Genomic DNA, 25,834 nt, shown 5'->3' with positions numbered 1-25,834 from the left:
CGTGAAAGAACTTCCTAGCACATTAGGCTGTCCCAGTTTGCAATCGGCTGCCTTGTGAGTTGCCCCCAGTGGCAGCACACAAGCAGGGGCTGAATGGATGTGGAGGTGAAGGCTCTGACCTCTAAGGAACCTTCCAGTACAGGGGTACAGAACCTCCATCACTTGAAGAAGGAGCCAGTAATTTGGGGAAGAGGAGGAGCAGGAAGGAAGAAATCAGCCTCAGGATGACAGGCCGGTTACTCGGGAAACAGGACATTTATAGCTGCGAGCTTGGGTGGGACTGGGGAGGGGGGTTGGGCTCTGGAGTCCAGGCTTGTGGCTTCCCATCCTGCCCTCTGCACCCACACCATCCCTAGGCACAAAGGACAGGAAGGACCCAGGACAGGGGTAGGTCTGGGTCACCAGAGTTCCCAGCATCCCACACGGGGCTGTTCATGACTCACAAAATGTCTTCACTGAACCCGCCCCCTAAGCCAGGACTGGCTACATAATTTGCAGGGCCCAGTGCTAAGTGAAAACGTAGGGCCGCTTGTTCAAAACGTATTAAGAATTTCAAAATGGTGAAAGCAGAGCATTAAAGCAAGCATGGGGCCCTAGGGGACTCCATATGCACCCAGCCCTCCCTGACTCCCAGGAGGATGCTGGCCTGTGGACCCCACCCCATCCCACCCCCACCCCAAGGACCAAGAGAAGACATCAGACGGAGACCTCGCCACAATGCTGAAGCCAGGCCAGCTCCTCACTCTGCTCAGCTTAGATCTTCCTTGTCTTTATTTATAAATATGAGCAGACGGCGAGGGGGAGTCACTAAGCAATAGAGGAGACTCTTCAAGTCAAAAGGGCGGAGTGGGGGCACCTCCTTGGCGGTCCAATGGTTAAGAATCTGCCTTCCAACGCAGGGGACGCCGGTTCAATTCCTGGTCCGGGAAGATCCCACATGCCGCGGGGCAACTGAGCCCAAGCTCTAGAGCCCACAAGCCACAATTACTGAGCCCACGTGCCACAACTACTGAAGCCCGTGTGCTCTGGGGCCCGTGTGCCACAACTACTGAGCCCACATGCTGCAACTACTGAAGCCCATGTGCCTAGAGCCCGTGCTCCGCAACAAGAGAAGCCACCGCAATGAGAAGACTGCGCACTGCGAAGGAGAGTAGCCCCTGCTCACTGCAACTAGAGAAAGCCCGTGCACAGCAACGAAGACCCAGCAAAGCCAAAATAAATAACTCATGCAGTACTGACTTAAAAAAAAAAAATGACTTCCCTGAAACAGGAGTTAAGAAAAATTATCCTAAAACATGGAAATACAGCAAAGGGAGGGCAGTATTTCTCACAATGTCATTTAGAGCATTATTTAACAGACCTGTCTAAGGATTATTTCATCATCTAGGGGAATATACCTTTGTTTGATTCACTCTTTACCATTAATTAACAATTTGGCTGCTGTGCAATTACATGTAAACTCAGAAATATTTGTAAGTTATTTCTGAGAGGGAAGACAGCAGAAGCAAGAAGAACTACAATCCTGCAGACTGTGGAACAAAAACCACATTCACAGAAAGATAGACAAGATGAAAAGGCAGAGGGCTATGTACCAGATGAAGGAACAAGATAAAACCCCAAAAAACAACTAAATGAAGTGGAGATAGGCAACCTTCCAGAAAAAGAATTCAGAATAATGATAGTGAAGATGATCCAGGACCTCAGAAAAAGAATAGAGGCAAAGATCGAGAAGATGCAAGAAATGTTTAACAAAGACCTAGAAGAATTAAAGAACAAACAAATAGAGATGAACAATACAATAACTGAAATGAAAACTACACTAGAGGGAATCAATAGCAGAATAACTGAGGCAGAAGAACGGATAAGTGACCTGGAAGACAGAATGGTGGAATTCACTGCTGCAGAACAGAATAAAGAAAAAAGAATGAAAAGAAATGAAGACAGCCTAAGAGACCTCTGGGACAACATTAAACGCAACAACGTTTGCATTATAGGGGTCCCAGAAGGAGAGAGAGAGAGAAAGGACGAGAGAAAATATTTGAAGAGATTATAGTCAAAAACTCCCCTAACATGGAAAAGGAAATAGCCACCCAAGTCCAGGAAGCGCAGCGAGTCCCATACAGGATAAACCCAAGGAGAAACACGCCGAGACACATAGTAATCAAATTGGCGAAAATTAAAGACAAAGTATTGAAAGCAGCAAGGGAAAAATGACAAATAACATACAAGGGAACTCCCATAAGGTTAACAGCTGATTTCTCAGCAGAAACTCTACAAGCCAGAAGGGAGTGACATGATATACTTAAAGTGATGAAAGGGAAGAACCTACAACCAAGATTACTCTACCCGGCAAGGATCTCATTCAGATTCAATGGAGAAATCAACAGCTTTACAGACAAGCAGAAGCTAAGAGAATTCAGTACCACCGAACCAGCTCTACAACAAATGCTAAAGGAATTCTCTAAGTGGGAAACACAAGAGAAGAAAAGGACCTACAAAAACAAGCCCAAAACAATTAAGAAAATGGTCATAGGAACATACATATTGATAATTACCTTAAACGTGAATGGATTAAATGCTCCAACCAAAAGACACAGGCTTGCTGAATGGATATAAAAACAAGATTCATATATATGCTGTCTACAAGAGACCCACTTCAGACCTAGGGACACATACAGACTGAAAGTGAGGGGATGGAAAAAGATATTCCATGCAAATGGAAATCAAAAGAAAGCTGGAGTAGCAATACTCATATCAGATAAAATAGACTTTAAAATAAAGAATGTTACAAGAGACAAAGAAGGACACTACATAATGATCAAGGGATTGATCCAAGAAGAAGATAAAACAATTATAAATATATATGCACCCAACATAGTAGCACCTCAATACATAAGGCAACTGCTCAGAGCTATAAAAGAGGAAATTGACAGTAACACAATAATAGTGGGGGACTTTAACACCTCACTTACACCAATGGACAGATCATCCAAAATGAAAATAAATAAGGAAACAGAAGCTTTAAATGACACAATAGACCAGATAGATTTAATTGATATTTATGGGACATTCCATCCAAAAACAGCAGGTTACACTTTCTTCTCAAACGTGCACAGAACATTCTCCAGGATAGATCACATCTTGGGTCACAAATCAAGCCTCAGTAAATTTAAGAAAATTGAAATCATATCAAGCATCTTTTCTGGCCACAACGCTATGAGATCAGAAATGAATTACAGGGAAAAAAATGTAAAAAACACAAACACATGGAGGCCAAACAATACGTTACTAAATAACCAAGAGATCACTGAAGAAATCAAAGAGGAAGTCAAAAACTACCTAGAGACAAATGACAATGAAAACATGACGATCCAAAACCTATGGGATGCAGCAAAAGCAGTTCTAAGAGGGAAGTTTATAGCTATACAAGCCTACCTCAAGAAACAAGAAAAATCTCAAATAAACAATCTAACCTTACACCTAAAGGAACTAGAGAAAGAAGAACAAACAAAACCCAAAGTTAGCAGAAGGAAAGAAATCATAAAGATCAGAGCAGAAATAAATGAAATAGAAACAAAGAAAACAATAGCAAAGATCAATAAAACTAAAAGCTGGTTCTTTGAGAAGATAAACAAAATTGATAAACCATTTGCCAGACTCATCAAGAAAAAGACGGAGAGGACTCAAATCAATAAACTTAGAAATGAAAAAGGAGAAGTTACAACAGACACCGCAGAAATACAAAGCATCCTAAGAGACTACCACAAGCGCCACTATGCCAATAATATAGACAACCTGGAAGAATTGGACAAATTCTTAGAAAGGTATAACCTTCCAAGACTGAACCAGGAAGAAATAGAAAATATGAACAGACCAATCACAAGTAATGAAATTGAAACTGTGATTAAAAAGCTTCCAACAAACAAAAGTCCAGGACCAGATAGCTTCACAGGTGAATTCTATCAAACATGTAAGCGATTTCTGCCCAATATGAAAGATAACCCCAAAGGTTATGTTTTATGACCTTATAAGGCTGTTAACCAGCTTTGATTCTAACTGCCTCTTATCCCCACATTTTTTCTCCAGTGCCTGTCTTCCTAATTCTGCTGATTACCATCCTGCTTGTTCCTCATTAATGAGTTGAATAAATCTGTGATACATGTTCCTTCTAAGATTTGTGTGAGGGTAATTTTTTTTTAACTTTTTGGAAATTACACTTGACTTTAGGATCAGGAAAGGACTTTTAAGAAGGCTGACTTGTATCTATAAAGAGATACGAGCGAATAATGCATCCATTAAAATAAGCTGCTCTGAAAAATAAATTCAAGAGCCAGAAGCAATCCTGGGAATTAAAAAGACACAGAGGAGAGGAACGCTTCCATTAGGGGCAGTAAATGGAGAAAAGGACATCGTTAGTGATTCAGAAGGCCGAGTCAAGGAATTCTCTCCAAGTACAGATGAAATCTGTGAGAGAAATGAGGAAAAATGCAGAGAATAGAGGAGGGAAATAACCGCTTACTGGGAATTCCAGGAGAGAGCAGAGAAGGATGGGCAATCACCAAAGAAGATACAGAAGATTTTTTTTTCTGACTTGAAGGAATACATGAGTCTTGAGTTCCAAAAGGCCCCACAGGGAGCAGTTCTTCACTTACACCTGCCCTTGTGAAATCTCTGAATTCTGAAGGTGAGGAGAAAACCTACAAGCTTCTAGCAAGGAAAAATCAGGCTGTCTCCCAAGAAAAAAGAACCAGATCTATAGTGGCCTCAGCTGCAATACTATGGTGTTGATTTGGCTGGTATCATGGGCAGGGTTCTGAGGGAGAAAAACTATGACTCTAGAACAGTGCAGACAAAAACTGCCCTTCACCCACAAAGATCAAAGGAATATATGTTCGGACAGGCAAGACTGAAAACTGACACTATCCAAACACCTTTTCTTTTTAAAAAAAACTACTTAAGGATGTCCTCCAGCCAAACCAAAATGAGAATGAGAATGAAGAATTTGACAAAGGGGTGACACATCTCCCAGCATAGGAACCCCAGCATTAACCTCTAGTTTGGTCTAAATCATCGCTGATAATGTGGTTGTGAAACTGAATACAGCTCTGAGGAAAGGATACTCAGAAGAGCTGCCACATTGTAAAGAACACCAGTGAGTGGACCACTGCCCTTCAGGACTCATCTGTGGAATTCAGCATATACTTGGTGATAGCAACTCCCCATCTCAGCCATGTGCCTGGCCACCCTCCCTGCCCCTTCTCAAGGGCATCACACACGTATGCTGGCATGCACACATATGCAAATGTACATGCTCTCACAGATACTGACACGTGTATACATTCACACACACACACTCGTGGGCCTCCAGCCTTTTTGCCTCCCCCCTTCTCACCTCTGCCATATTGACCATTACTGGGCATGGTTAACACCTGCTCATCCTTCAGCTCTTATGTGTGTGTCACCTCCTCAGGCAAGTCCTCAAGCTCCCAAGCCTGCAGCCTGGCCCAGAAATGCTCTCAGAAAATCATAACATTTTCCCAGAGCTCTGGTCTCAGCGTGTGGCACGTTCACCCATGTGGCTGCTGGATGCCTCTTTCCAGACGGTAGTTGGGAAGGACAAGGCCTATGTCTGGGTTTGCCATCCTCCATACCCCACATCAAGGACAGCGCTGACACTTAGTAGGAGCTCAGTCAACCCCTGGCTGTTGGATGAATGTGTGAATGGGCCACCAGCCTGGTTTGACCCAGGAAAGCAAGGACAAGGCACAGAGCAGAGTCCAAAATGCTCCAAACAAGCTGATTTGTCACCTGGCCTCTCTCTGACTGTAGCTTAAGTCTTGGCAGAAATAACCACAGTTTGGAGTCAGACAGTACTTGAGGCTGTGCTGGATCTCTGACTTGCCAAGTGATCTAGATTGATATAATAATAATAATAGCTGGGATTTCCCTGGTGGTCCAGTGGTTAAGACTCCATGCTCCCAGTGCAGGGGTCCCAGGTTCGATCCCTGGTCAGGGAACTAGATCCTGCATGCCGCAACTAAAGATCCCGCATGCCGCAACTAAAGATCCTGCACGCGGCAACGGAGCTCCCGTGTGCACGGCCAAATAAACAAATAAATATTTTAAATAATAATAGCTAACATTTATTGGGTGTTCACTTTGATGTAGCTACTATTCATTATATTATCTCCATTTCACAGATGAGGAAACTGAGGCTTAGAGAGGTTAAGTGGCTTTCTCAAGGTCATAGTTAGTATAAAACAGACCCAGTAACAGCTGACAGTGCAGGAAGACGCATGATTTACCCGAGTGGGGAGGTATGAATGTCTGTCTGTCCAGGCCATTCAGGGAAGGGACATAATTCCTTTCTTTGCAGGCGTCCAGGAAGGACCCAGACAATACCACACAGCTTCATCAATATTACCAAGAAGCCCCAGGGTTTATTCAAATTATGTCTGGCATGTACCAGAGGCTAGGACCTACCCTGCCATGACAATGAAGAAATCCAGTCGGTTCCATGTGTCCCCAAGGTAGCACTTCTTGCCAAAAATGCCCAGGGCCACCATCTTGAGCACCATTTCCATGGCAAAGAAGACAAAGATGAAGTCATCAAAGACCTGCAGGGGCAGGAGGAAGGGAAGAAGCAAGGGACAGCATGAGGCTCTGGAGCAGGACCCAGGGTCAGAGCCATGCTGCGAGGTGGGAACATGGGCACGGACACGAGGGGCCAGGGAAAGACCTGGAAACTTCTTCTCCTAGGCAGGGAGAGAACCTCAGAGATCCTCGTCCAATGGAGTCATTTCACAGACGAGGAGACTGAGGCCCAGAATGGGGAATGAGCTTGCCCAGGGTCATCCAGCCCACTCTATTTGTTCCCTAAACACAAGCGTAATGACAAGGGACCCAGATGGGAGTGGGGCAAAGGGGGTCTCCCTGATAATCGCCATGCCCTGGGCTAGACACTTGACCTCTTCAATTCTCACAATGACCCCATGAATGCTCCCATTTTACAGATGAGGAAACTGGAGGCCAGATTGTTTAAGCGACTTGCCACAGGTCACACAGCAGTGAATGGCAGACCAGAAATGACACTCAGGTCTATCTGACTCCAAAACCTACATGGAAGGAGCTTTCTCAAAACAGGCCTGACACCCCAGTGGGCACAGGTCTCAGTGCTGCCTTCTTCCGCTCAGAAAGGAGGCCCCCAATATGTCCCTAGTCATGGGCTCAGGTGAGTGTGTATTTCCTGAGGACGGGGCCTGGGTGGAATTCCTCTTCCCAAGATCAATGAGGGCTACAGTCAATTCAACAAATGGGTGCTGAGCACCTTCTGTGGGCAGCACACAGGCTGGGTGCTGGGGACACAGAGGTGAGTGCTCGGCAAACTCACCACCTGGTAGGGAAGCCAGCCTAGTATCCACCGAGGCTAACTGGTTCTCACTCTACCCAGGGCCCTGGGGCTCGCTGAGGAGCATGTTACCCACTTGGACCCCAGACCCACCACAGAAATTCTAATTCTGCAGGTTTGGGATGGGTCAGGGGTCTGGATCTTTGACTAGTGCCCCAAGGGAACCTGAGGCTTTGGGCTGCTTGGGAACCACTGAGTCCTGTGGGAACACAGGAAGCAGAGGGCAATTCCTCCCAGGAGGAATCTGACTTTCTCAGGGAGGCAGAATTGGATGTTTACACATCTGTAAAATGGGTATAAACCTAACACCCTGCACTATGGGTATACATGTGCCACAGGGACCAAACGTCAGGCTTCCACCTGGAACTATGGGTGTACGTGTGCCACAGGGACCAAACGTCAGGCCTTCATCTGGAACCTCGGTGAGATGAGAACAGGAGAGGTCCAGGAGGCCACTCCTAAAGGCATAGACAGAGTTATGGAGCTTGGCCTTTATTCCATGAGCACTGGGAGCAAAGGGCAGGCTTTCTGCAGGGAGAGTCCAGTCACTTGTGCTTTACTGGATGGGGGGTAGGGGTGGGGAGAACAGGAGGAAGCTGATGGTGGGAGATAAAGGGCACGTGGACTAGGGCAGAGACCTCGAGATAGAGAGGATGGAAGGGAAACGGGTAAGACCAGCTGGGAGTGAGGAAGAAGAAGACAAGAGAGAGGGCAGGCCATGTGGTGAAGATGTGGCTGGGCAGGGTGGGGCGGGGCATGGCAAGAATGGGCGGGGCATGGCAGGAGGGGCGGGGCATGGCAGCCGGCCTCACCTGTAGGATCTTGCAGCGTTCTGACAGGCAGTCCATGTCGTCGCACGGCTGGTACATGCCAAGTGTCACGCAGTTCAGCAGGATCACCAGCATGCTGATACATTCAAACCACGTGCGCACCAAGTCAAGGACAAAACAGCTGGGGGGCCGTGGTGCACCACCCACCACAAACACAGGGCCACCCCATTTCCCTACAGGTGCCTCCCGTGATGGACCAATGCCCACATTTTCAAAGACCTTGGAGGCCTTGGAGCCAGCCTACCCCTCTCACAACATACAGGGCCACATGTGCCAAATCCACCAGGGAACCCAAACCCCACCAAGCAACCGCCTGCCAGGACGCCCCCACCGCCTTGCCCCAGCCTGAGAGTTCCCCTCAGACCCAGAAAGGGAGAGGTCCCCAGAGGCCCAGCTGGCGAGCCATCTCCGGACTACCCCAGCCGCTCTGTCTCTGACCACCTCCCTCTGACTGTCTTTGCCTCCCTTCTCTGACCATCCTTCATCTCCACAACCCACGGCCCCGCCATCTCTGCCTGACCCCTGGAGCTGAAGCCTGCGGAGGGCCCGCCCAGTGTGGCTGAGATTGGCTGGACACCCTGTCCTTCTCTCCTCTCCTGTGGCTGTGTGACAACTCATGACCAGACTCAGGCACGTCTGTGCCTAGGCCCTCCCCAGTCCCTGCACCAGGCGGGGTGGGGCTCAGCCACCTCGGGCCAGTCCGGGCAGAAGGTCTCCTGCAGCCGCCAGCCTTGGGCAGGGCCTCAGGGGCACGTGCTTGGACCCAGATGAGTGGGCTTCCCAGGCCAGGCTGCTCTCCTCACTAACACCCTCCTCCTTCCTGACTGGCTCCTGCCCAGTCTTAGAACACAGCCCACTGATGTTCAGCCCCACCCCTCCCGGTCCACCTAGAGTCCTAGAACCGGGGGGGCCAGAGCTCGAAGGGACCTGAGGGCCTGGGGCATTCATAAGTTATCTTGCTGACATGCTCATGGTCTTTATCGACTACTAGAACCGACATTCCAGGGGGACGGGGGGTTACATTCACAGCCCTGACAGGGACAGGCATCTAGGAGGAGTTCAGTAAATGTCTGTTGTGATTAAGTCAATCTCTCTAGGCACTGCCCACTCTGACACCCAAGATTCTTGAGAGTCCTCAAATGAAAGCCCTGGACCCTCAATTTCAAAGCCCTTGCCCTGAGCTCAGATGTAGCTATGGAGGCCAGACCCTTAGCCAGACCCCATCCAGTGCAGGGGGCGGGGAGTACCTCTTGCCTGATGGAAGACTGACCTGGTTTCCTTGGCAACGAACTCCCTCCCATCCCCAGCCCTTGCTCACCTTGGGATGCTGCCTTCCCTCCCGCCTTCCCCTCAGACCCTCCTCGCCCCAGCCCTGCTCCTTCCTGCCCCACCCAAACCTCTGTCACTCTCCTGCCACAGCCTGTAATTAACTTCAGTCGCTGCCAGGCCCCCTTCTAGCCTGAGCATCGCTCCAGCAGCAGCTTCATCATTAATTAAATTTTTTGAAGTTCAAAAGTTCTAATTACCAGCGAACGTCCCCCACCCCCTTGCCTTTCCCCCCTGCCTGTTGTGCTCGCTCTCCTTCCAGCCAACTCTTCTGCTCCCTCTGCCCTTCCCACCAGTTTCATGTTCAAAGTGCACTTGGCAGGTGTCTTCCTGGCACTCCCACTTCTTCCTCACCAAGGCCCTGAGCAGTGGAGGTCAGCAGGCCCATTTTACAGATGAGGAAAACTGAGACTTAGAGAAACAAGGGGCCTCTCCTAGGTCACACAGCTGGAAAGCACCGGTGCTGAGATTCACACCAGGCCTGCTCTCCTCTGTAACGGAGGGCCCATCTCTGCCTGTGTCTTCACCACCCCTCCCTGAGGCCTCAGCCCATCCTCAGCGTCTCTCACCTGGACCCTGCACAGTGTCCCCGATAGCTTCCAGCTCTGGTCTCTGCCCCTCCAATCTGCCCTGCACACAATCCCCAGGCACTTGCTGTGTGGCCAACACTATCTGAGCTCTTTGCAAGTGTCACCTCATTTAATCCTCCAGCACTGTTATAAGCCCCATTTACAAGTGAGGAAACTGAGTCACAAAAGGGAACACAATTTGCCCAAGGACCCCAGCTGGGAAAAGGCAGAGCTGGGATACAAAACCAGAGCCTGCTTTTCTTGCCCCCAAGCTATTTCATCTCTGCCAGATTAATGTGGCTGAAGCACAACTCTGATGCTACCTCTCCCCTGTTCAGAAAGCTTCCATGGCTCTCCATCACCTTCCCTGGTCTGACACTCAAGGCCTCCTACTTTCTGACCTCACTGAACTCTTCTGGCCTTACCTCCCACCAGCCTTTGCATGCATTGAACTTCTTGCTGTCCCCAAGCATACGCTTTGCGTGTATTTTCTTCTACCATCTTTACTAGGCAAACTCCTACTCAACCTTCAGGTGACAGCCCAGGTCATTTGTCACCTCTTCTTGAAGCTTCCCTTGAAGCACCTTTCCCCACGCACATAGCGGTGGCTCAGCACCCTCTCCGGAAGTGCTCACACCCACCTGGTCTAGCTCGTATCACAGTAATGAACTTGGCAGTAATCGCGACTACTGCATGCCAGGCCCCTAGGGGCATAGCCCCAACGCTCATCACAGCCCACTGGGGGCAGGTGGAGAAACGGTCTGGAGAGCTGGAGTGACCTGTCCAAGGTCACACAGTCAGTAAGTGGCCCAAACGGTCTGACTTAGTGGTGCGGGAGCCGCCGCCACGGGGGTGCCTCTGTGGCTCATCCCTCGAAGGGGCAGATGGAACGGCTTTCACCTCTAGATTGCTCAGCTTCAGACACTCAGAGATGGACAGTCTCAGCCCTGCCCCGAGGCGCTGGGGGAAATCCCAGATGGCACAGCCTGGGCCCTTTCCAGGAGCCCATGAGGCTCAGAAGTCAGGCCAGAGCTGGCATCGCTGCCCGTGGTTCCTGACACGCTCCCCACTGGCTTGGGGATCAAAGGCACCAGCCCTCCTTGAAGTTAAACCAGACCGCATGGTGCGGGATCGGAGAACGTCAGAGGGAGTGAAGGTCGCGGGCTGAGCAACTTGGTGGCCTGGCCCAACGCCCAATGTTGCCATCATTAGTCACAAGCACTGAGGAGCTCCAAAAGCCATCAGGCAAAGCTCCGGGGCTCTGGGACGATGTGAGGGAGGACAGAGGCCCAGAGAGGGTGGTAAGGGATTTCCGGGGAACAGGGCAGGCAGGGGGCCTGAGTGCCAGCTCCATGAGGGCAGTGGCTTGTCAACGGCCCTGCGTTACCTCCCACAGCGAGGCTCAGGGCCCCTGTCTGGCACCTGAGGCTCTGCAGTTAGGACCCTGCCCCCTTGCCCACTTCGTCACCCAGACTTGCATCCCTCTCTGGGTGACCTTTGTCACAGAACAACCCCATCCAGGTCCTCAGAGAGCCCCTGATCCCATCCCCCACTGCACAGAGGGGGCACAGAGGGGCAGAGAGCATCCAGCAACACAGCGAGCCTGGATCAGAAGTGACCCTCTGACAAGAGACTCCCCGCCCACAGGGGTCCGTGAGTCACGGCTGGATTCCAAACCCTACCAAAAAATCTGCGTGTGTAGCAGCCACTAGGCACAGGTCCCCACTCCCCTCCCAGCTCCACCCCTGCCCCCATCTCAGCCCCACCTCTTGCCAGCCCCGCCTTAGGACCAGGCCCATCTCCCCGCACCCCCTGCTCTGCTCTCAGTGCCTCCTATGGCCCTCAGAACTGGGGCCTCAGAGCCCAGCAGTGAATTAATGTGCACCTACTGAGCGCCTGCTGTGTGCCCAGCACCAGGTTAACAACAGCGATCATGGTAACAATGGCAAACACATCTCAAGTGTTCTTGAGTGTTTGTCTGCCAAGGAGCTTTCTAATCAAACAGCATGTATTATCTCATTTAAACCTTACATGCCAGTCCAGGCCCTCTTCCCAGGGCCCCAGAACACAGAGCCCATGTAGCCATGGACTGAGGACTGGGGCTTGTCATCTGTGTGCAACAGAGGAAGCCCCGGTCCTTGTCAACCTCTTCTATAACAGGGTCCAGAGTTTCCCATTCTTTGGCTTTGGGGGGAAAATTTAAAAAGCCACCTCACCAGCAAAGGACTGAAAATCCCAGGCTGCTGTTATCTGCAGTGTACTTAACATGACCTTGAGTAAGAATAAGAGATTCCATCCCAAACCCTTGAGACAATGGCTGTCTTCCAAGTGCTGAACGTTCACGCACAGCCTTTAAATACAATCAATCAATTCAGGCCTGGCAACGTGGAGAGTCGCCCTGCAACTTCAGCCAACTCCCCCCAGCTGGCAGGTACTATTGTTACCCCCATTTTACAGATAAGGAAACTGAGGCACCAGTGCTGGCTCCAGGGCTCCAGCCACAGCCACCCAGGGTCACGTGGCTGGTACGTGGCAAGGGCAGGATTTGAACCTGCTTCTGTTGACTCCAAACCCCCTGTTCTCGGCCACATGCTCTCTGGCCCCAAGCACAGGGCCTGGACTGGCATGTCCTCTGTGGAGTATTTGCTTTTCCCTTCTCGCCCACACTGGCTCCTCCCGACTGGGCCTGGGTCAGCAGTGCAGGGTCAGGAAGGGGGACAGTCCACCCCCGCCATGGCTGGGAAGGAAGGACCTGTGTGCAGGAGATGGCAGGAGGGGAAGCCAGTGAGGAGAGGGTGCTGGCCTCAAGGCCCCCAGTAAGAGCCGAGCTAGATCAGTACCATCTCCACCCCATGCCCTGGCTGCTGTCTTAAGAAGGCCGGGGTGTGATCTGGGAGGACAGGGTCACCAGGGAAGCCACAATGCCGGGGGCCCCCTCAAACCTGCCACTTCCCAAAGAGAAGAACGACCAGCTGGGCAGTGTCCAAAGCCCCAGCAGGCCCCTCAGGGCAGCCTCCCTCTCCAGGAGCCAGAGCCAAGGCCTGCACAGTTACCATGGCAACCACCACCCTCCATCCTGTAGGCCCAGCTGACAGTCATGGTTTCCGTAATTTGGGGGGCTCTGGGAAGGTGGGTGGGGGGTGGGAGTGCTGGGTTTGGCTGGGGCAGCCAAGTTTGTTTTAATTTTTGTCAAATCTGAAATCAGATCCATTTCCCAGGGTGCACCTCAGTTGTCTAAATAAATCAAGTGGAGGAAGGGGGCCGGGAACTGCATCCTCCTGGACCAGGGAGGCAGCGAAAGTGGGCCAGCCCTTATACAGGATCCCTCCCATATACATCCCCAGGGAGTCCAGGGATGGGCACGCAGGCCTCGGCCCTTCATAGACCAGGGCCTGAGGTTCCAGATCCCTGTTCCTGGGCCAGCTCTTTGATCCTCCGAGGCCAGGTTCACAAGCATCCATGGAGCACCTGCTGTATACCTGGCCTGTGCATCATTGTACTGAGATGAACCAGGCTCACTCCTGCCCAGGAGATGTCCAGAGTGCTTCCATGTTCCAGGACCCGCCGTGGTGTGAGGCCACGTCGTAAAAGTGGTTACCATTTTGAATGTCAACTATGCTCCAGGTCCTGGGCTTTAAAGAGGATATCCATTCACTCATTCATTCATTCATTCGACTGGTCTTTATGAGCAGCAACCACTCTGGAAAGCTGCTTGGCAGCATTTATTAAAACTAAACATTGGGGGCTTCCCTGATGGTGCAGTGGTTGAGAGTCCGCCTGCCTATGCAGGGGACACGGATTCATGCCCCGGTCCGCTAAGATCCCACGTGCCGCGGAGCGGCTGTCCCCGTGAGCCATGGCCGCTGAGCCTGCACGTCAGGAGCCTGTGCTCCGCAACGGGAGAGGCCACAACAGTGAGAGGCCCGCGTACCGCAAAAAAAAAAAACTAAACATAAGCCTATGCTAGTATCCAGCTGTGCCACTCCTCGGTCCATACCCCAGAGAAATGCCCAAATAAGTCCACAAAAAGGCACGTGCGATTCTTAACAGCCCCAACCTGGGAACAACCCAAGTGTCCGTCAACAGGAGAATGAGTCGGGCAGGAGATTTCAACTGGGGATGATTTTGGCCCCCAGTGGACATGTGGCCATGTCTGGAGACATTTTTGGTTGTCACAACTGGGGTTTGAAGGATGCTCTTGGCACCCGGTGGGTGGATTCCAGGAACGCTGTTCAAAACCCTACAATGCACAGGGCAGCCCCACTGCAAAGAATTATCCAGCCCAAAATGTCAACTGTGCCGAGGCTGAGAAACCCTGTGGTACGTCCTTTTGGTGGAATACTACCCAGTGATGAAAAAGAGCACACTGCTGCAGCGGCATGGACGGAGCCGCCAGGCGTAACGCTGGCAACGGGAGCCAGATGCCGAAGAGCAGAGAGTGTCCGAATCCAATTACACGAAGTGAAAACCCAGGCAAAGCAAACCGATAGGGAAGGAGGTCAGAACGGCAGTAACTCTGGGGGAGAGTCCATCGCAGGTGGGGGTGAGGGAGCTTGCGGGGCTGGAGATGTTCTTCTTGGCCTGAGTGGGGTCCCAGGAGTGTGTGTATATGGAAAAATGCCTTGAGCTGGACATTAAGATTTGTGAGCTCTACTGCAAGCACACTTTATCTCAATAAAAAGTGTAACAAAAAGTGATAAAGAACCACAGCTATAAGGAAAAATAAAATGCAACAATTAAAAAAACACAAGCACCCGCTGGGGCACCAGCTGTGATGGACCCCCAGGGCACCTTCACCACAGCCCTGCAAGAGAAGGGTGCCATCCTTGTTTCACAGACTTGCCCAAGGCCACAACAAGGGACAGAACCAGATTTGAACCTCACTCCATTCCGTCTTTGTTTAAAGATTTGCTCTGTCCAAATCCACGGCAGCCTTGGGAGACAGGCACGGCAGACATCAACACACCCACTTAACAGATATGAAAATGAAGGTCCAGAGACTGCAGGACTTGCCCAAGGTGTCACAGTTGTTGAGCTGAAGCAGAATATTGTTCCACAAAGTGAAGAGACCCGCTGGGCAGATGGTCCTAGGCCTCTCTCCACTTACATGCCTCTAGCAACAGGGAGCTCCGCACATGACACACAGCCCTGCCCAGGCTGATTGGTTCTGGTTATAAGCTATGGAGCCTCAGTGGGCTGAGATCCCTTAGAAGGAGTGAGCTCTCCCTTCCTTGTCCCTGCCCCCAAGCCCACTTCTTAGAGTCCCTGTAATTTGACAACTCATTGAATTTGGCCAAAGTCTCTGATTCCCAGATGCCCAGCAGGCCTCCGTGCCCAGTGCAGACAGCTGGAGTGGGGGAGGCAATGGTGAGGGAACTGGGGCCGTCAGCTTGGAAGAAAACCTGGGATGGATGGTCCACAGGAAAGAAGCTCCAGCCAAGTACCCTCTCCAGACGTCACACCTCAGCCATCGCTGAAGAGAAGGGCAGGGAAGGCCCCTGGCGGTCCAGGGTCCCACTGTCTGTGAGCTGCCCCAGCCTCAGGAGCCCATCCACAAAGAAGGTGCACTGCAGGGGAGGCTCCTGGAGTCCTAGGCAGTGGGTGTGGATGCCTCCCCGGGCCCTCCCGGCAGCTTGGACGTCCCCCTGATGACGGTGTGGTCTGTCCTAGCCTCCCGCCCCCAACCAGGCTGTGCTCTCCAAGGGCAGAGCATATCCGACCCTCTCTGTGCCCAGAGGCCCACCTGGAGCAGCAGCTCAGGGGTATCTGCAGCCTCAGGAGGGAGTGAGGTCCCCGTCACTTGGAGGCATCAAGGAGGCTAAGGAGGGACTTCTACACCAGAGGGATCTGCAGCCTCCCTCCCCACCCTGAACTCCCCCTCCTCTCCTTTCTAACATCCATCACTCACTATTCATATATTCAGCCCCTCTTCACTGAGGGTCCCCTCTGTCTGGCCCACAGTGGCTCCGGGAACCCCAAATAAAGAAGACATGGTCCCTGCCCTCCAGAAACCATGAGCAAACACTCCGTGGAGACACAGACGGAGAAGGTGAGGGCTGGACAGAGGGTGATGACAATCTCCCTCAGCCTCCTGGGGGCCTGTTCCCACCACACATCTCCCCTGCCTGCCCCTGACCACCCACGTACACACGTTCACGTGTGCACTCCCATGGAGCCCCGTAGCCCCTCCCGCACGTACACGCGCTAACTCGCGTGCACACCATCCTCCACGCCCCCCAGGCTGCAGCCCTGGGCACAGCGACCTACTCTTTCCCTGGGGAAGCTCATGAGCCCTTTATCAGAATAATGTTTTTAAGTGCAAAATTGTTCTTAAAAGAATGCTTAGTATTAGAAAGGAAGGAAGCCAGCTCTGTTAAAATAGTTGTCAAAATATTTTTTAGAAAAACAAATTTGTGATGGGGGTGTGTTTCGTTATCAACACAACGGATAAACAGAGCTGGGGCGGGTCTGATGCCGTCTGCCTGGGAAGCAGGGATGAATGTCAATGACATTCCGAGAGCTCTACAACGACCACGATGTGGCACGGAAACATTGAATATCGGTGACTGCTACTGGTGACAGTCGCAGGAACTGCCAGTAACCCCACCGTGCTTGGTTGTCTCCATTCATAATAGATAGAAATGCTCCATTTCAGTCAGAAGTCAGCGAAAACAAACATGCAACTTGTCCCCATCCAAGTTCACAAACCTTAGTTTAAGACCCTCCTTCTAGAAACTTTCTCCTCCTGGGCGCTGGGGACACCACAAGCCCCTGAGCAGATGCCCTTCCTGCTTCGTGGACTCCACCCCTTGAATGCTGGCCCTTCTCAGGCTCCCCAGTCCCCGATGTCCCTTCTCCATCCTCTGACCCCACACCCTCTCCCAGAGCCTTGACAACCGTCCCTGGGCTGACCAGGTCCTGTCTGGTCCTGGTCAGGGACCCTGACAGGGTCCGGGTCAACCCTCAACACAGGGTTGAGCTGGGGATCCAGCATTTGCCAAACAAGTGAATGGATGGATGGGTGAATGGACTGACAGATGGGTAGGTGGGAGGGTGGGGTGCGGCCTTTGGGTAGCTGGACGAATGGATGATTGAATGAGTAGATGGTTGGGAAGATGGGTGAATGAATGCACGGATGTAAGAGTTGGATGGATGGGGGGTGGGTGGGCAGATAAATGGATGCAGAGATGAAAAGATGGATGCATGGATGGGTGGATGGATGGATGGATGGATGAAGTAAAGAAAGGTGGGTGGGGAGATGGGTGGGTGGGTGCATGGGTGAATGGGGGACAGATGGATGGGTGGGCATATGGGAGGGTGACTGGGAATGTGACTCTTTAGTAAATGGCAGCTCCAGGACTCAAACCCAAGTCTACGGGACCACAGGAAACCCTTCTGGTTGGGACTCAGCACCATCTTCCACTCCTCTTTGAGGGATTCCCACCCTCAGTCTCAGCACTCCTCCTCACAAAACGCTCAACTCCGTTCTTTCTTGGAGCTTCAAGAGATCTCAGGGACCGCCTAGGCCAGCGCTTCTGAGCCTCAGCATTATTGACATTTGGGGCTGGATAATTCTTTGCTGTGGGAGGCTGTCCTGTGCGTTGTAGGATGTTTGACCTTTATCCACTGGAAATCAGTAGCACACCCTCCCCAAGCCGTGACAGCCAAAAGCATCTCCAGACATTGCCAAATGTGGCCCGAGGGCAAAATCACTCCCGACTGAAAAATCACAGTTGATACAGCTCCACCTTCCCTCACCAACAATTTTAGGGATGAGAAAACTGAGACGCAGACAGGAGGAGTGGCCGGCCTGAGGTCACGGGGCTTGCACATGGGCTCGGCCTCTCTCCCAAGCCCAGCGCCTCCACATTCACACAGCACTTCACCATCAGCCGAGCCTTCTCCTCCTGCTTTCTCATCTAGATAAGCCAGATGGAAACCGGCGCCCAGAGAGGTCCAGCTGTTTGCTCAGCATCACACAGCAGTAAGCACCAGTGTCAGGATTTGAACTTGGGGGGAGACGAGGGAGACGGGGGGAGCAGAGCACAGCTCCACAGGGCAGCTGGGGGCGGAAATGTGGAAGGCAGCCCTATAGGAGGGCTGGAGGGAGGGGAGCTGAGCAGGAAGACATTCTGGCTGATTAAAAAGACATATCGATTTCTCTCCAAGGGAAACAAACAGGGCCAGTTGTCTCCCCACGGGACCATGACGCGGTCTGAGGGAGGCGACAGGTCAAAGCTGGCTTCTGACACGAAGCTGCAGCCCAGGCAGGACGGACGGTCAGAATCCAATCGCGTTTTAACTGCCCCAGGAGGGGCTGGCTCTGCATCAGCCGGCCCTCTTTCCAATCCTCCTGCCGCGCACCAGTCACGAGGGGGCTTCGCCTGGTCCGGGCTCTCGGGCTTCACAGGGCCGGCGCACAGGCTGCCCCCCAACCCGCCGCCGCCACCGCCAGCCTGGGCGGCCCGCACGAGCTGGCCTCGGCCAGCAAACGGGCGATCTCGAGGAAGGCACTGAGCTGCACCCAGCGCGGGGGAGGCCCTGAGGGGACGCAGCGCCCGCTCCAGCACAGCCTTCCAGAAGCGTCCTTGCATGCTCAGCTTCCACTCCTGTCTTCTCCCTACCCACACCCCAGGCTATAATCAGCACCCCTGGCGACCCCAGCTTGGCTTGGAGCGTTTGACCAGGCCGTTTCCACAACTGGGCTGCCATGCTCCTCTGCCCACTTCCCATCAAAGTCTCTCCTGCCCTGCTTTTTCTCCACTGACGGCACCTGCTGCATCCCCGGTCAGGACGGGCTGACCGCTGCAGCCTCCTGGTGCCCTCAGCCCCTCAGGGTCCCTCTGCCCGGTCTTTACCCCATTTTTCTTCACTGGAGTATGATTCGGGTGCGGCTCTGCCTCTCCCATCAGGCTGGGGACTCCTAGGGGTCACTGCTGGGTTCCAGGCCTGGTACACCATGGTCCCACCCAACATGGCTCAACAGCCCTGGGGGCACCTCCGCTCAAGTCTGGAACAGTGTCCAACACTACTGAAGCTGGGCTTCGATAAACACTTGCTGAATCAATCAATCAATCAATCAATCTTCATTATAGGTGCCTCCTGCTTGGTCTGCAGACCTTAGTCTCTCTCCCTCAAGCATCCTCCATTCTGCTCCAGGAGGGACCATTCTAATAAATGAAATTACTCATGTCCTATCCCTGCTGGACCCCCTTAAATGGCTCCCCAGTGCCCACAAGACGGAGAGCAAGCTCTAACCTGACACTTCATACCCGGCTATCCAGCCCCTGCCTCACACTGTTACAGCCACACTAAACTCCTCACTGTTCTCTACACTATTCCCTCTGCCTAAAATACCATCCCTCAACTGTTCTCCTGGAAAACTCCTACTCATGCAGCAAGACCCAGGCCAAATGTCCCCCCTCCAGGTAGGCTTCACTAATGCTCCCAGGCTGGATCAGGGGCAGCTTCTGCACCTGTAGCTCTCTTTGTTTTTGTTTTGTTTTGTTTTTGGCTGCATTGGGTCTTCGTTGCTGCTCACAGGCTTTCTCTAATTGCGGTGAGCGGAGGCTACTCTCCATTGCGGTGCGTGAGGTTCTCATTGCAGTGGCTTCTCTTGTTGCAGAGCACAGACTCTAGGCTCGTGGGCTTCAGTAGTTGTGGCACGCGGGCTCAGTAGTTGTGGCTCGCGGGCTCTAGAGCACAGGCTCAGTAGTTGTGGCGCACGGGCTTAGTTGCTCTGCGGCATGTGAGATCTTCCCGGACCAGGATCATGTCCCCTGCCCTGGCAGGCGTATTCTTAACCACTGCGCCACCAGGGAAGCCCCCTGTAGCTCTCTTTATATATGAATCTCCAGGTGACAGTATCTGAGATTGCCCTGTGAGTCAGGCTCTCCCTGGCCCAGCCAGGTTCCTCTAACTGGCCGTCCAGTCTACCTGCTGACCAATGAGCGTGCAGCATCCACTCTGACTACCGTGAACATCCCCAGGGCATAATTTGATGCTGACTTTTAGTTCTGAGAAAAACAACCTTCTCTACACCAGATGGAGGGAAACGGACAATTTCCCAGACATGTGTTGCTTCTTCCAGCAACACTTGCCGTCTGTCTGGGCATTCCGCTTGGGCCAGGGCTGAAGGAGAAGGGGACACCTTCTCCGAAAGAACCCCTTCCCTGGCTGCGAGCAGCCCCTGGCCTGAGAGTCCTGGGCTCCGGTCTGCCCTGGCTTTGCCGACTACTCAACATGTGACCTCGGGCAGTTCACGCTCCCTTCCTTGGCCTCAGTCTCCCCAGCTGTAGAATGGGGAGTTAGCACACTCCCAGCCCTGCCACTGCATGGGAGGAGCTGAGAGTATCTGAGAGGTCATGGCGAGTGGGAAAGTACTTTGTAAACCGGAAAGTGATGAGCAAGCCCATCTGTGCCAGGCCTGGGCATTGGAGGCACAGAGTAAAGTGAGAGCCACAGGTCCAGCCCTCGGGGGCCTCACGCCTGGAGGAGGAGACAAGGCCAGCAACAAACAATTCCCTGAGGCAGGAGGAAACTAAGATAGGGAAGGACTGATAAAAGGCTAAGGGAGCCTAGAGAGGAAAAAGCTGAGATCCAGGAAAACTTCCTGTAGGTGGCGGCCAAGAAGCTGGGGCTGGTGGAGCTGGCAGGATTTGGCACCATGGAGATGGGGGAGAGGGCACTGTGGGGGCAGACCCAGCAGAAGTGAAGTCAGGGAAGCAGGGGTGTCAGGAAACACCAGCAGCTTGTTTGGGCTTCAGGGCAGAGTGCGTGAAGGGAAATAGCAGAAAGGCAGCTGGAGGCCAACCAGGTGGATCATGGAAGGCCCTGAATCCAAGCTAAGTGAAACTATTCTGGGGGTGACAGGGAGCTGCTGAAGGTTTTTGAGTGAGGAATGAATAAGCAAACAAATGGAAGCAGGCAGGCGGGGAGGGAGGAAACAGTACCTGACAAATGACAAACCACTTCCATGCTGGGAGCCCCAGGACCCCCTGATGGTGAAGGCGAGTGGGGAGGAGAGAGGGGGTCCAGGGGAGAGGCTCTCATCCGAGGCTGCCGAGCTTTAGGCTCCTGGTTGGGTGTTCTTTCCACTGAGCAGGGAAGAAAAGGGAGGGTGACGCCAGCTGTCAGTGGGGCAGGAGGGGTGAGATCCCCGGAGCCACCTGCTTAGACAGGAAGAGGTGGAGGAACGCAAGGCCAGATTTCCCAAGGGCCCAGACACCAGGAAAGGGCTCAGGACAGGAGGGGTGGGGGTTAGATTAAGGAGGACTTCCTGATAGTCAAGAGCCCTCAGAGGCCCTAAAGGTCCTTATCAGGAGGCCCAAGGTCCCGTCTGGTGCAGCAGGACTGAGAGGTAGCCCGCCAGAGGCAGGGGGATGGACTAAATGACCAGGGCAGGGGAGCAGGGCGATGGGAGAGGGGACTTCCTGCTGGTGACGGGCCCGTTTCTCTCCCCATGGTTAGGGCTTTGCAGGTTTTCCCCCCTCTCACTCCCCGGCCATCATGCCCTCTCCCCACCTCCACCCTGCAGGAGCCCGCACATTCCCACCCCCGCCAACACTGCTCTCCCTGGCAGCCCAGCCCACAAACTTCTCAGACCATCGTCAAAGACACAGGGCCCAGGTCCCCGCCAGCCTTCAGGACGCTTGTCCTGAGCCAGGGCACCCAAGCCACCCTAACTCTGAAAGCTCCACCATCAGCTCCAGTGTGCACAGAGCTGTCGCTCTGCACTTAACAGTTTGCCCAGTCGGTCAATGCTTGCCCTGGAATTCTCAGTGGACCCCCTGACATTCCCAACTGGTGGGGGGGGGTGGGGGGTGTCACAGAGGCTCCCATTTCACAGATGAGCAAACAGAGGGTCAGCAAAGACAAAGGCCTCTCGGCCAAGGAGCCAGGAACAGGTCATCATTCACACTCAACCAAGCCACAGTCCCGGCGGTCACCTCAAAGTCCTCTCCTTCCAACACCAACCCCAAAGCAGCCACACCTCCACTCGGACCCCGCTCTCCAGGCCCCAGCAGCACCTTGGGCCACCATCATCCCTTGTCACCATCCCACAGGTCCCCTCCAATGATGGTCTCCTGGCTGACATCTCTCCAAGGGAGCCAGAGTGACCCTCTCCTGCCCCAAATGGCCATAGCTGTCCTCTGCACGTGCCTGGTACACAGCACACACTCAGTAAAGGCTTGTTGACCGAGCTCATGAATGCGTGAGTGAAGGATGGATGAACAAGATCCCTTTCACCCCCAGAACCAACACACTGAACCCTCACAATGAACAGCACAAGGCTTGGCACCGCAGGGCTATGATGAGACCCTGGGCCCTGCCTTCTTCCTGCCCAGTGATGACCCAGGTCAGAAGGTCTGCAAGCCAGGTGGGCTTCAAAGCAAGAGCACCCACAGACCCCATCCTAGCAGCAGAGGGTCCCCCGGCAGGGGACCAGAAGCGAACAGAAGTGGGACAGGGCGGCAGATGAGAACCAGGACCACAGCCATGAAAGCACAGAGCGACGGAGCCCCGCCCACAAGGAACACGGAGCCCCGCCTCCACAGACACCACTGCCATGCTTCCTGACAAAGGCGGCCGGGAAATGGGCACCCCAGGCAGCCTCTCCTGACTTCACTGCCCAAGTATCCCCAACCTGCAGACAGGGAGACTGAGGGCAAGAGAGGGGAAGTGACTTATCCAAGGTCACTGGCAGCTGGCGGCTCCTTGCTCCCAGCCCAGGCTGGCGCCCTCCCCATGCCCAGCAGAAAGGCAGCCTTCACAGCCCGCCGGCTTCCACCGTGCATGGCTGGTTCGCGCCTCAGCAGAAGCGCTGACTCAGCGCTGGCTGGCGCGGGGGAGACAGCAGCCAGGAGCATGCCGGAAGGCAGGGGGCTGTGAACTACTCCAGGGGGCAGCCCCTGGCAGGGCACAGTGAGGTGGCTCCCTAAGGTAGACACTGGAACCCAGGAAGACCCTTGCCCGGCCACCTGGGACTGCAAAGCAAACGTCCCTGCTCCGGTGGAGGGGGGAGAACCTCGTCTCCAGGCTCCGCAGGGGGCAGCCGTGTCCTGGATAAAAGCTGAGCCTGGGGATTCAGAGAAATTGAGGATTTCACGGCAGCTTTACCACATCCTGGCTGCACAACCTGGATAAAAGTTACTCAGCCTCGGGCTTCCCTGGTAGCGCAGTGGTTGAGAATCTGCCTGCTAATGCAGGGGACGCGGGTTCAAGCCCTGGTCTGGGAGGATCCCACATGCCGCGGAGCAACTAGCCCCGTGAGCCACAATTACTGAGCCTGTGCGTCTGGAGACTGTGCTCCGCAACAAGAGAGGCCGCGATAGTGAGAGGCCTGCGGACCGCGATGAAGAGTGGCCCCCGCTTGCCACAACTAGAGAAAGCCCTCGCACAGAAACGAAGACCCTACACAGCCCTAAATAAATAAATAAATAAAGTTACTCAGCCTCTCTGAGCCTCTGACAGCACCTACCTGTTGAGGTGGTTATAAGGGTTAAAAGGTGACACCTCAGGCAAAGCGTTCAGCACAGTAAGCACCAGCTCTTGTTATTATCGCTCCTGAGCCCTCCTCTGTGCTGGACACACGGCTGGGTGCTTTGCAGGAATCATCTCTAATCATCTTTAATCGTCCCATTATAGAGATGAGAAAACTAAAGCTCGGGGAAGGGAAGCTAGAATGAGTGCAGCCCACTGGCCCTTCTCCCACATGCAGCCAGTTACACGCCTAAGAAAGGCTCTCAAAGTCTAACCTAGGGTGGAAAATAGGTTTCCAACGGATTGGTCATGCTGCCACGGGTGCCCTGCTGGAGGATGCTGTTATCGATTAGCAATGTCTGCACGGATGAGGGCATGGGTACTAGCAGCGTAACTGGCACAAATGTACCTAAATCACAGAGATAGAATCTGATTTTCCCTGGAAACAATGTCCTCTGAAGGCATTATGTTCTACCTAAAGACTTGATGCCCAATGTCTTATTGAATCTACCACGAGCAGTGTTTACTCAGCTGTAAGTGAGGGCTCTGTTCACCTTTTGGGCACAGGTAATAAGAGTGATAACCACATGTGTGGCAGTTTTTCGAGTTTACAAAGATCCATTTTCGCATTACGTACTGCTTTGGTCTGCAGTGCAATCCTGTGAAATGGGTAAATACCACCGCCGTTTGACAGGTGGAGAAACTGGGGATCAGTGAGGCTAAGAAACTGGCTTATGGTCACACAGCAAACAACAGGCAGAACCAGCCCATGGGACTGTCTCACCCTGGTTCCCAATGCTTTCCACACGCCACCTACCCATGAGCCAGCACCACGGGAAAAAAAAACAAAGAGCACCATGGACCCCTTGACATTTCAGACCCAGTGTCCTCCCTGCTGAAACCCTGCTGACAGTGCAATGCTCAAGGGCCAGGGCGGGCAGGCAGGGAGTGGTGCTGACATTTGGGTGAGTGGACCTTTCCCACCCCAGCTCACCAGGTGGTAGAGGGCCCCAGCAGCCTCCTGGCTCTCCAGTGAGTCAGGTGGTGACTCAGGGCCTACCTCTGAGCCAGGGCCCCTCAGCTGCAGGGACACTGGTGCTCAGGACAGTCTGTCTGGGGCAGACCTCCCACACTGCCCTGCCCCCTCCCAGGCCTGCTGGTCCGGGTAGCCATTCCCGCTGGCCTGACCCCGATGCCTACATGTCCACCCATGTTCCTTCGGGTTCTTGATGGGGAGCAGAATCCTGCAACATCTGGAAATGCGAAGGGTCATTTTTGGTTGTCACAATGATTGAGGGCCACTACCTACCAATATTTAGGGACCAGGACAGAACACCAAGTGTCCTGTACTGTGCAAGACAGCTCAGACCACAAAGCACTGTCACACCCAAAGTGCCAACCGTGCCCGCACTGAGGAGTACTACTGCCCCCTCCCTGAGCTCCCTACCAAGGACGAGGGGCGGGAGGGAGGTTTCTGGCCAAGGAAGAACCCTGGAACCCTCAGCACCTGATCAATGACATCCCCCTCCCCCCCGACCCCAAGACCTGAAAGCCCAGCCTGAGTGCCCCATGATTAAGCCTCCGCTCCATTCACTACTGGAGAACCAGTGAGGACACTGCCAACACGCCCCCAGCGGACACTACAGGAGCACCCGTGGTGCGCCAGGCACTGTGCTGGGTGCTGGGGTCCCGCAATGAACAAGACAGGCTTGGTCTGTGTCCTGGTCACCTGATAGCACCCTGGAGGAGGCAAGCGTTAGATTCAGAATCACATACTGGCTAAAACGGAAGGACTAATAAAACAGAGGGGCTAAGGGGGAATCACAGAGGGCTGCCCTGAGGAGGTGGCACTTAACTGTGATTTGAAGGATGCAACAAAGGACCTAGCCAGGTGAAGAGGAAAGGAAAGCATTTCGAGAGGAAGAGCATGTGAGAAGGCCCTGAGGCCTGGAAGAGCTCGGGAAGCAGAGTGAGGTAAGCGAGGCCGTGCTTAGGGGGCTGGTTAGGACTTTGCTCTGCTCCTGCAGGGCAATAGAAACAGGAAAGGGTCTTGAGCAGGGGTGACCCGAGCAGATGAGAGGCAGCAGGTGGATGCAGGAAGAACTGTAGGAGGCAAGGTGGGTGGAGCCTCGCCCTGCGTGCTGGGGTCAACTGTCTCCGGTCCAGGCCCCTGGGCTCCCCATCAGGCTCTCATAACCCCTGTAGTCACCACCCACCAA

General features: G+C 53.2%; 1 protein-coding gene across 1 annotated transcript in view; it reads right to left on the bottom strand.

Annotated features, from left to right (window-relative positions):
• CACNA1I (calcium voltage-gated channel subunit alpha1 I) overlaps nucleotides 1–25,834 on the bottom strand; it is a 109,027-nt gene that overhangs the window by 79,715 nt on the left and 3,478 nt on the right. The window contains exons 2-3 of the mRNA XM_022596536.2: nucleotides 8,221–8,332; nucleotides 6,484–6,617 (exon numbers count right to left, since the gene is read on the bottom strand). Coding sequence (XP_022452244.2) covers nucleotides 6,484–6,617; nucleotides 8,221–8,332 — 246 coding nt within the window. The remainder of the gene's footprint in view (nucleotides 1–6,483; nucleotides 6,618–8,220; nucleotides 8,333–25,834) is intronic.

The sequence above is a fragment of the Delphinapterus leucas genome, chromosome 11, assembly GCF_059928025.1.
Source record: "Delphinapterus leucas isolate spDelLeu-1000000601 "Yukka" chromosome 11, BTC_Dleu_Yukka2, whole genome shotgun sequence".
In the NCBI taxonomy this organism is placed as follows: Eukaryota; Metazoa; Chordata; class Mammalia; order Artiodactyla; family Monodontidae; genus Delphinapterus; species Delphinapterus leucas.
Note: the sequence above shows the minus strand (reverse complement) of the source record. Positions and strands in the feature narration are given on the sequence as shown.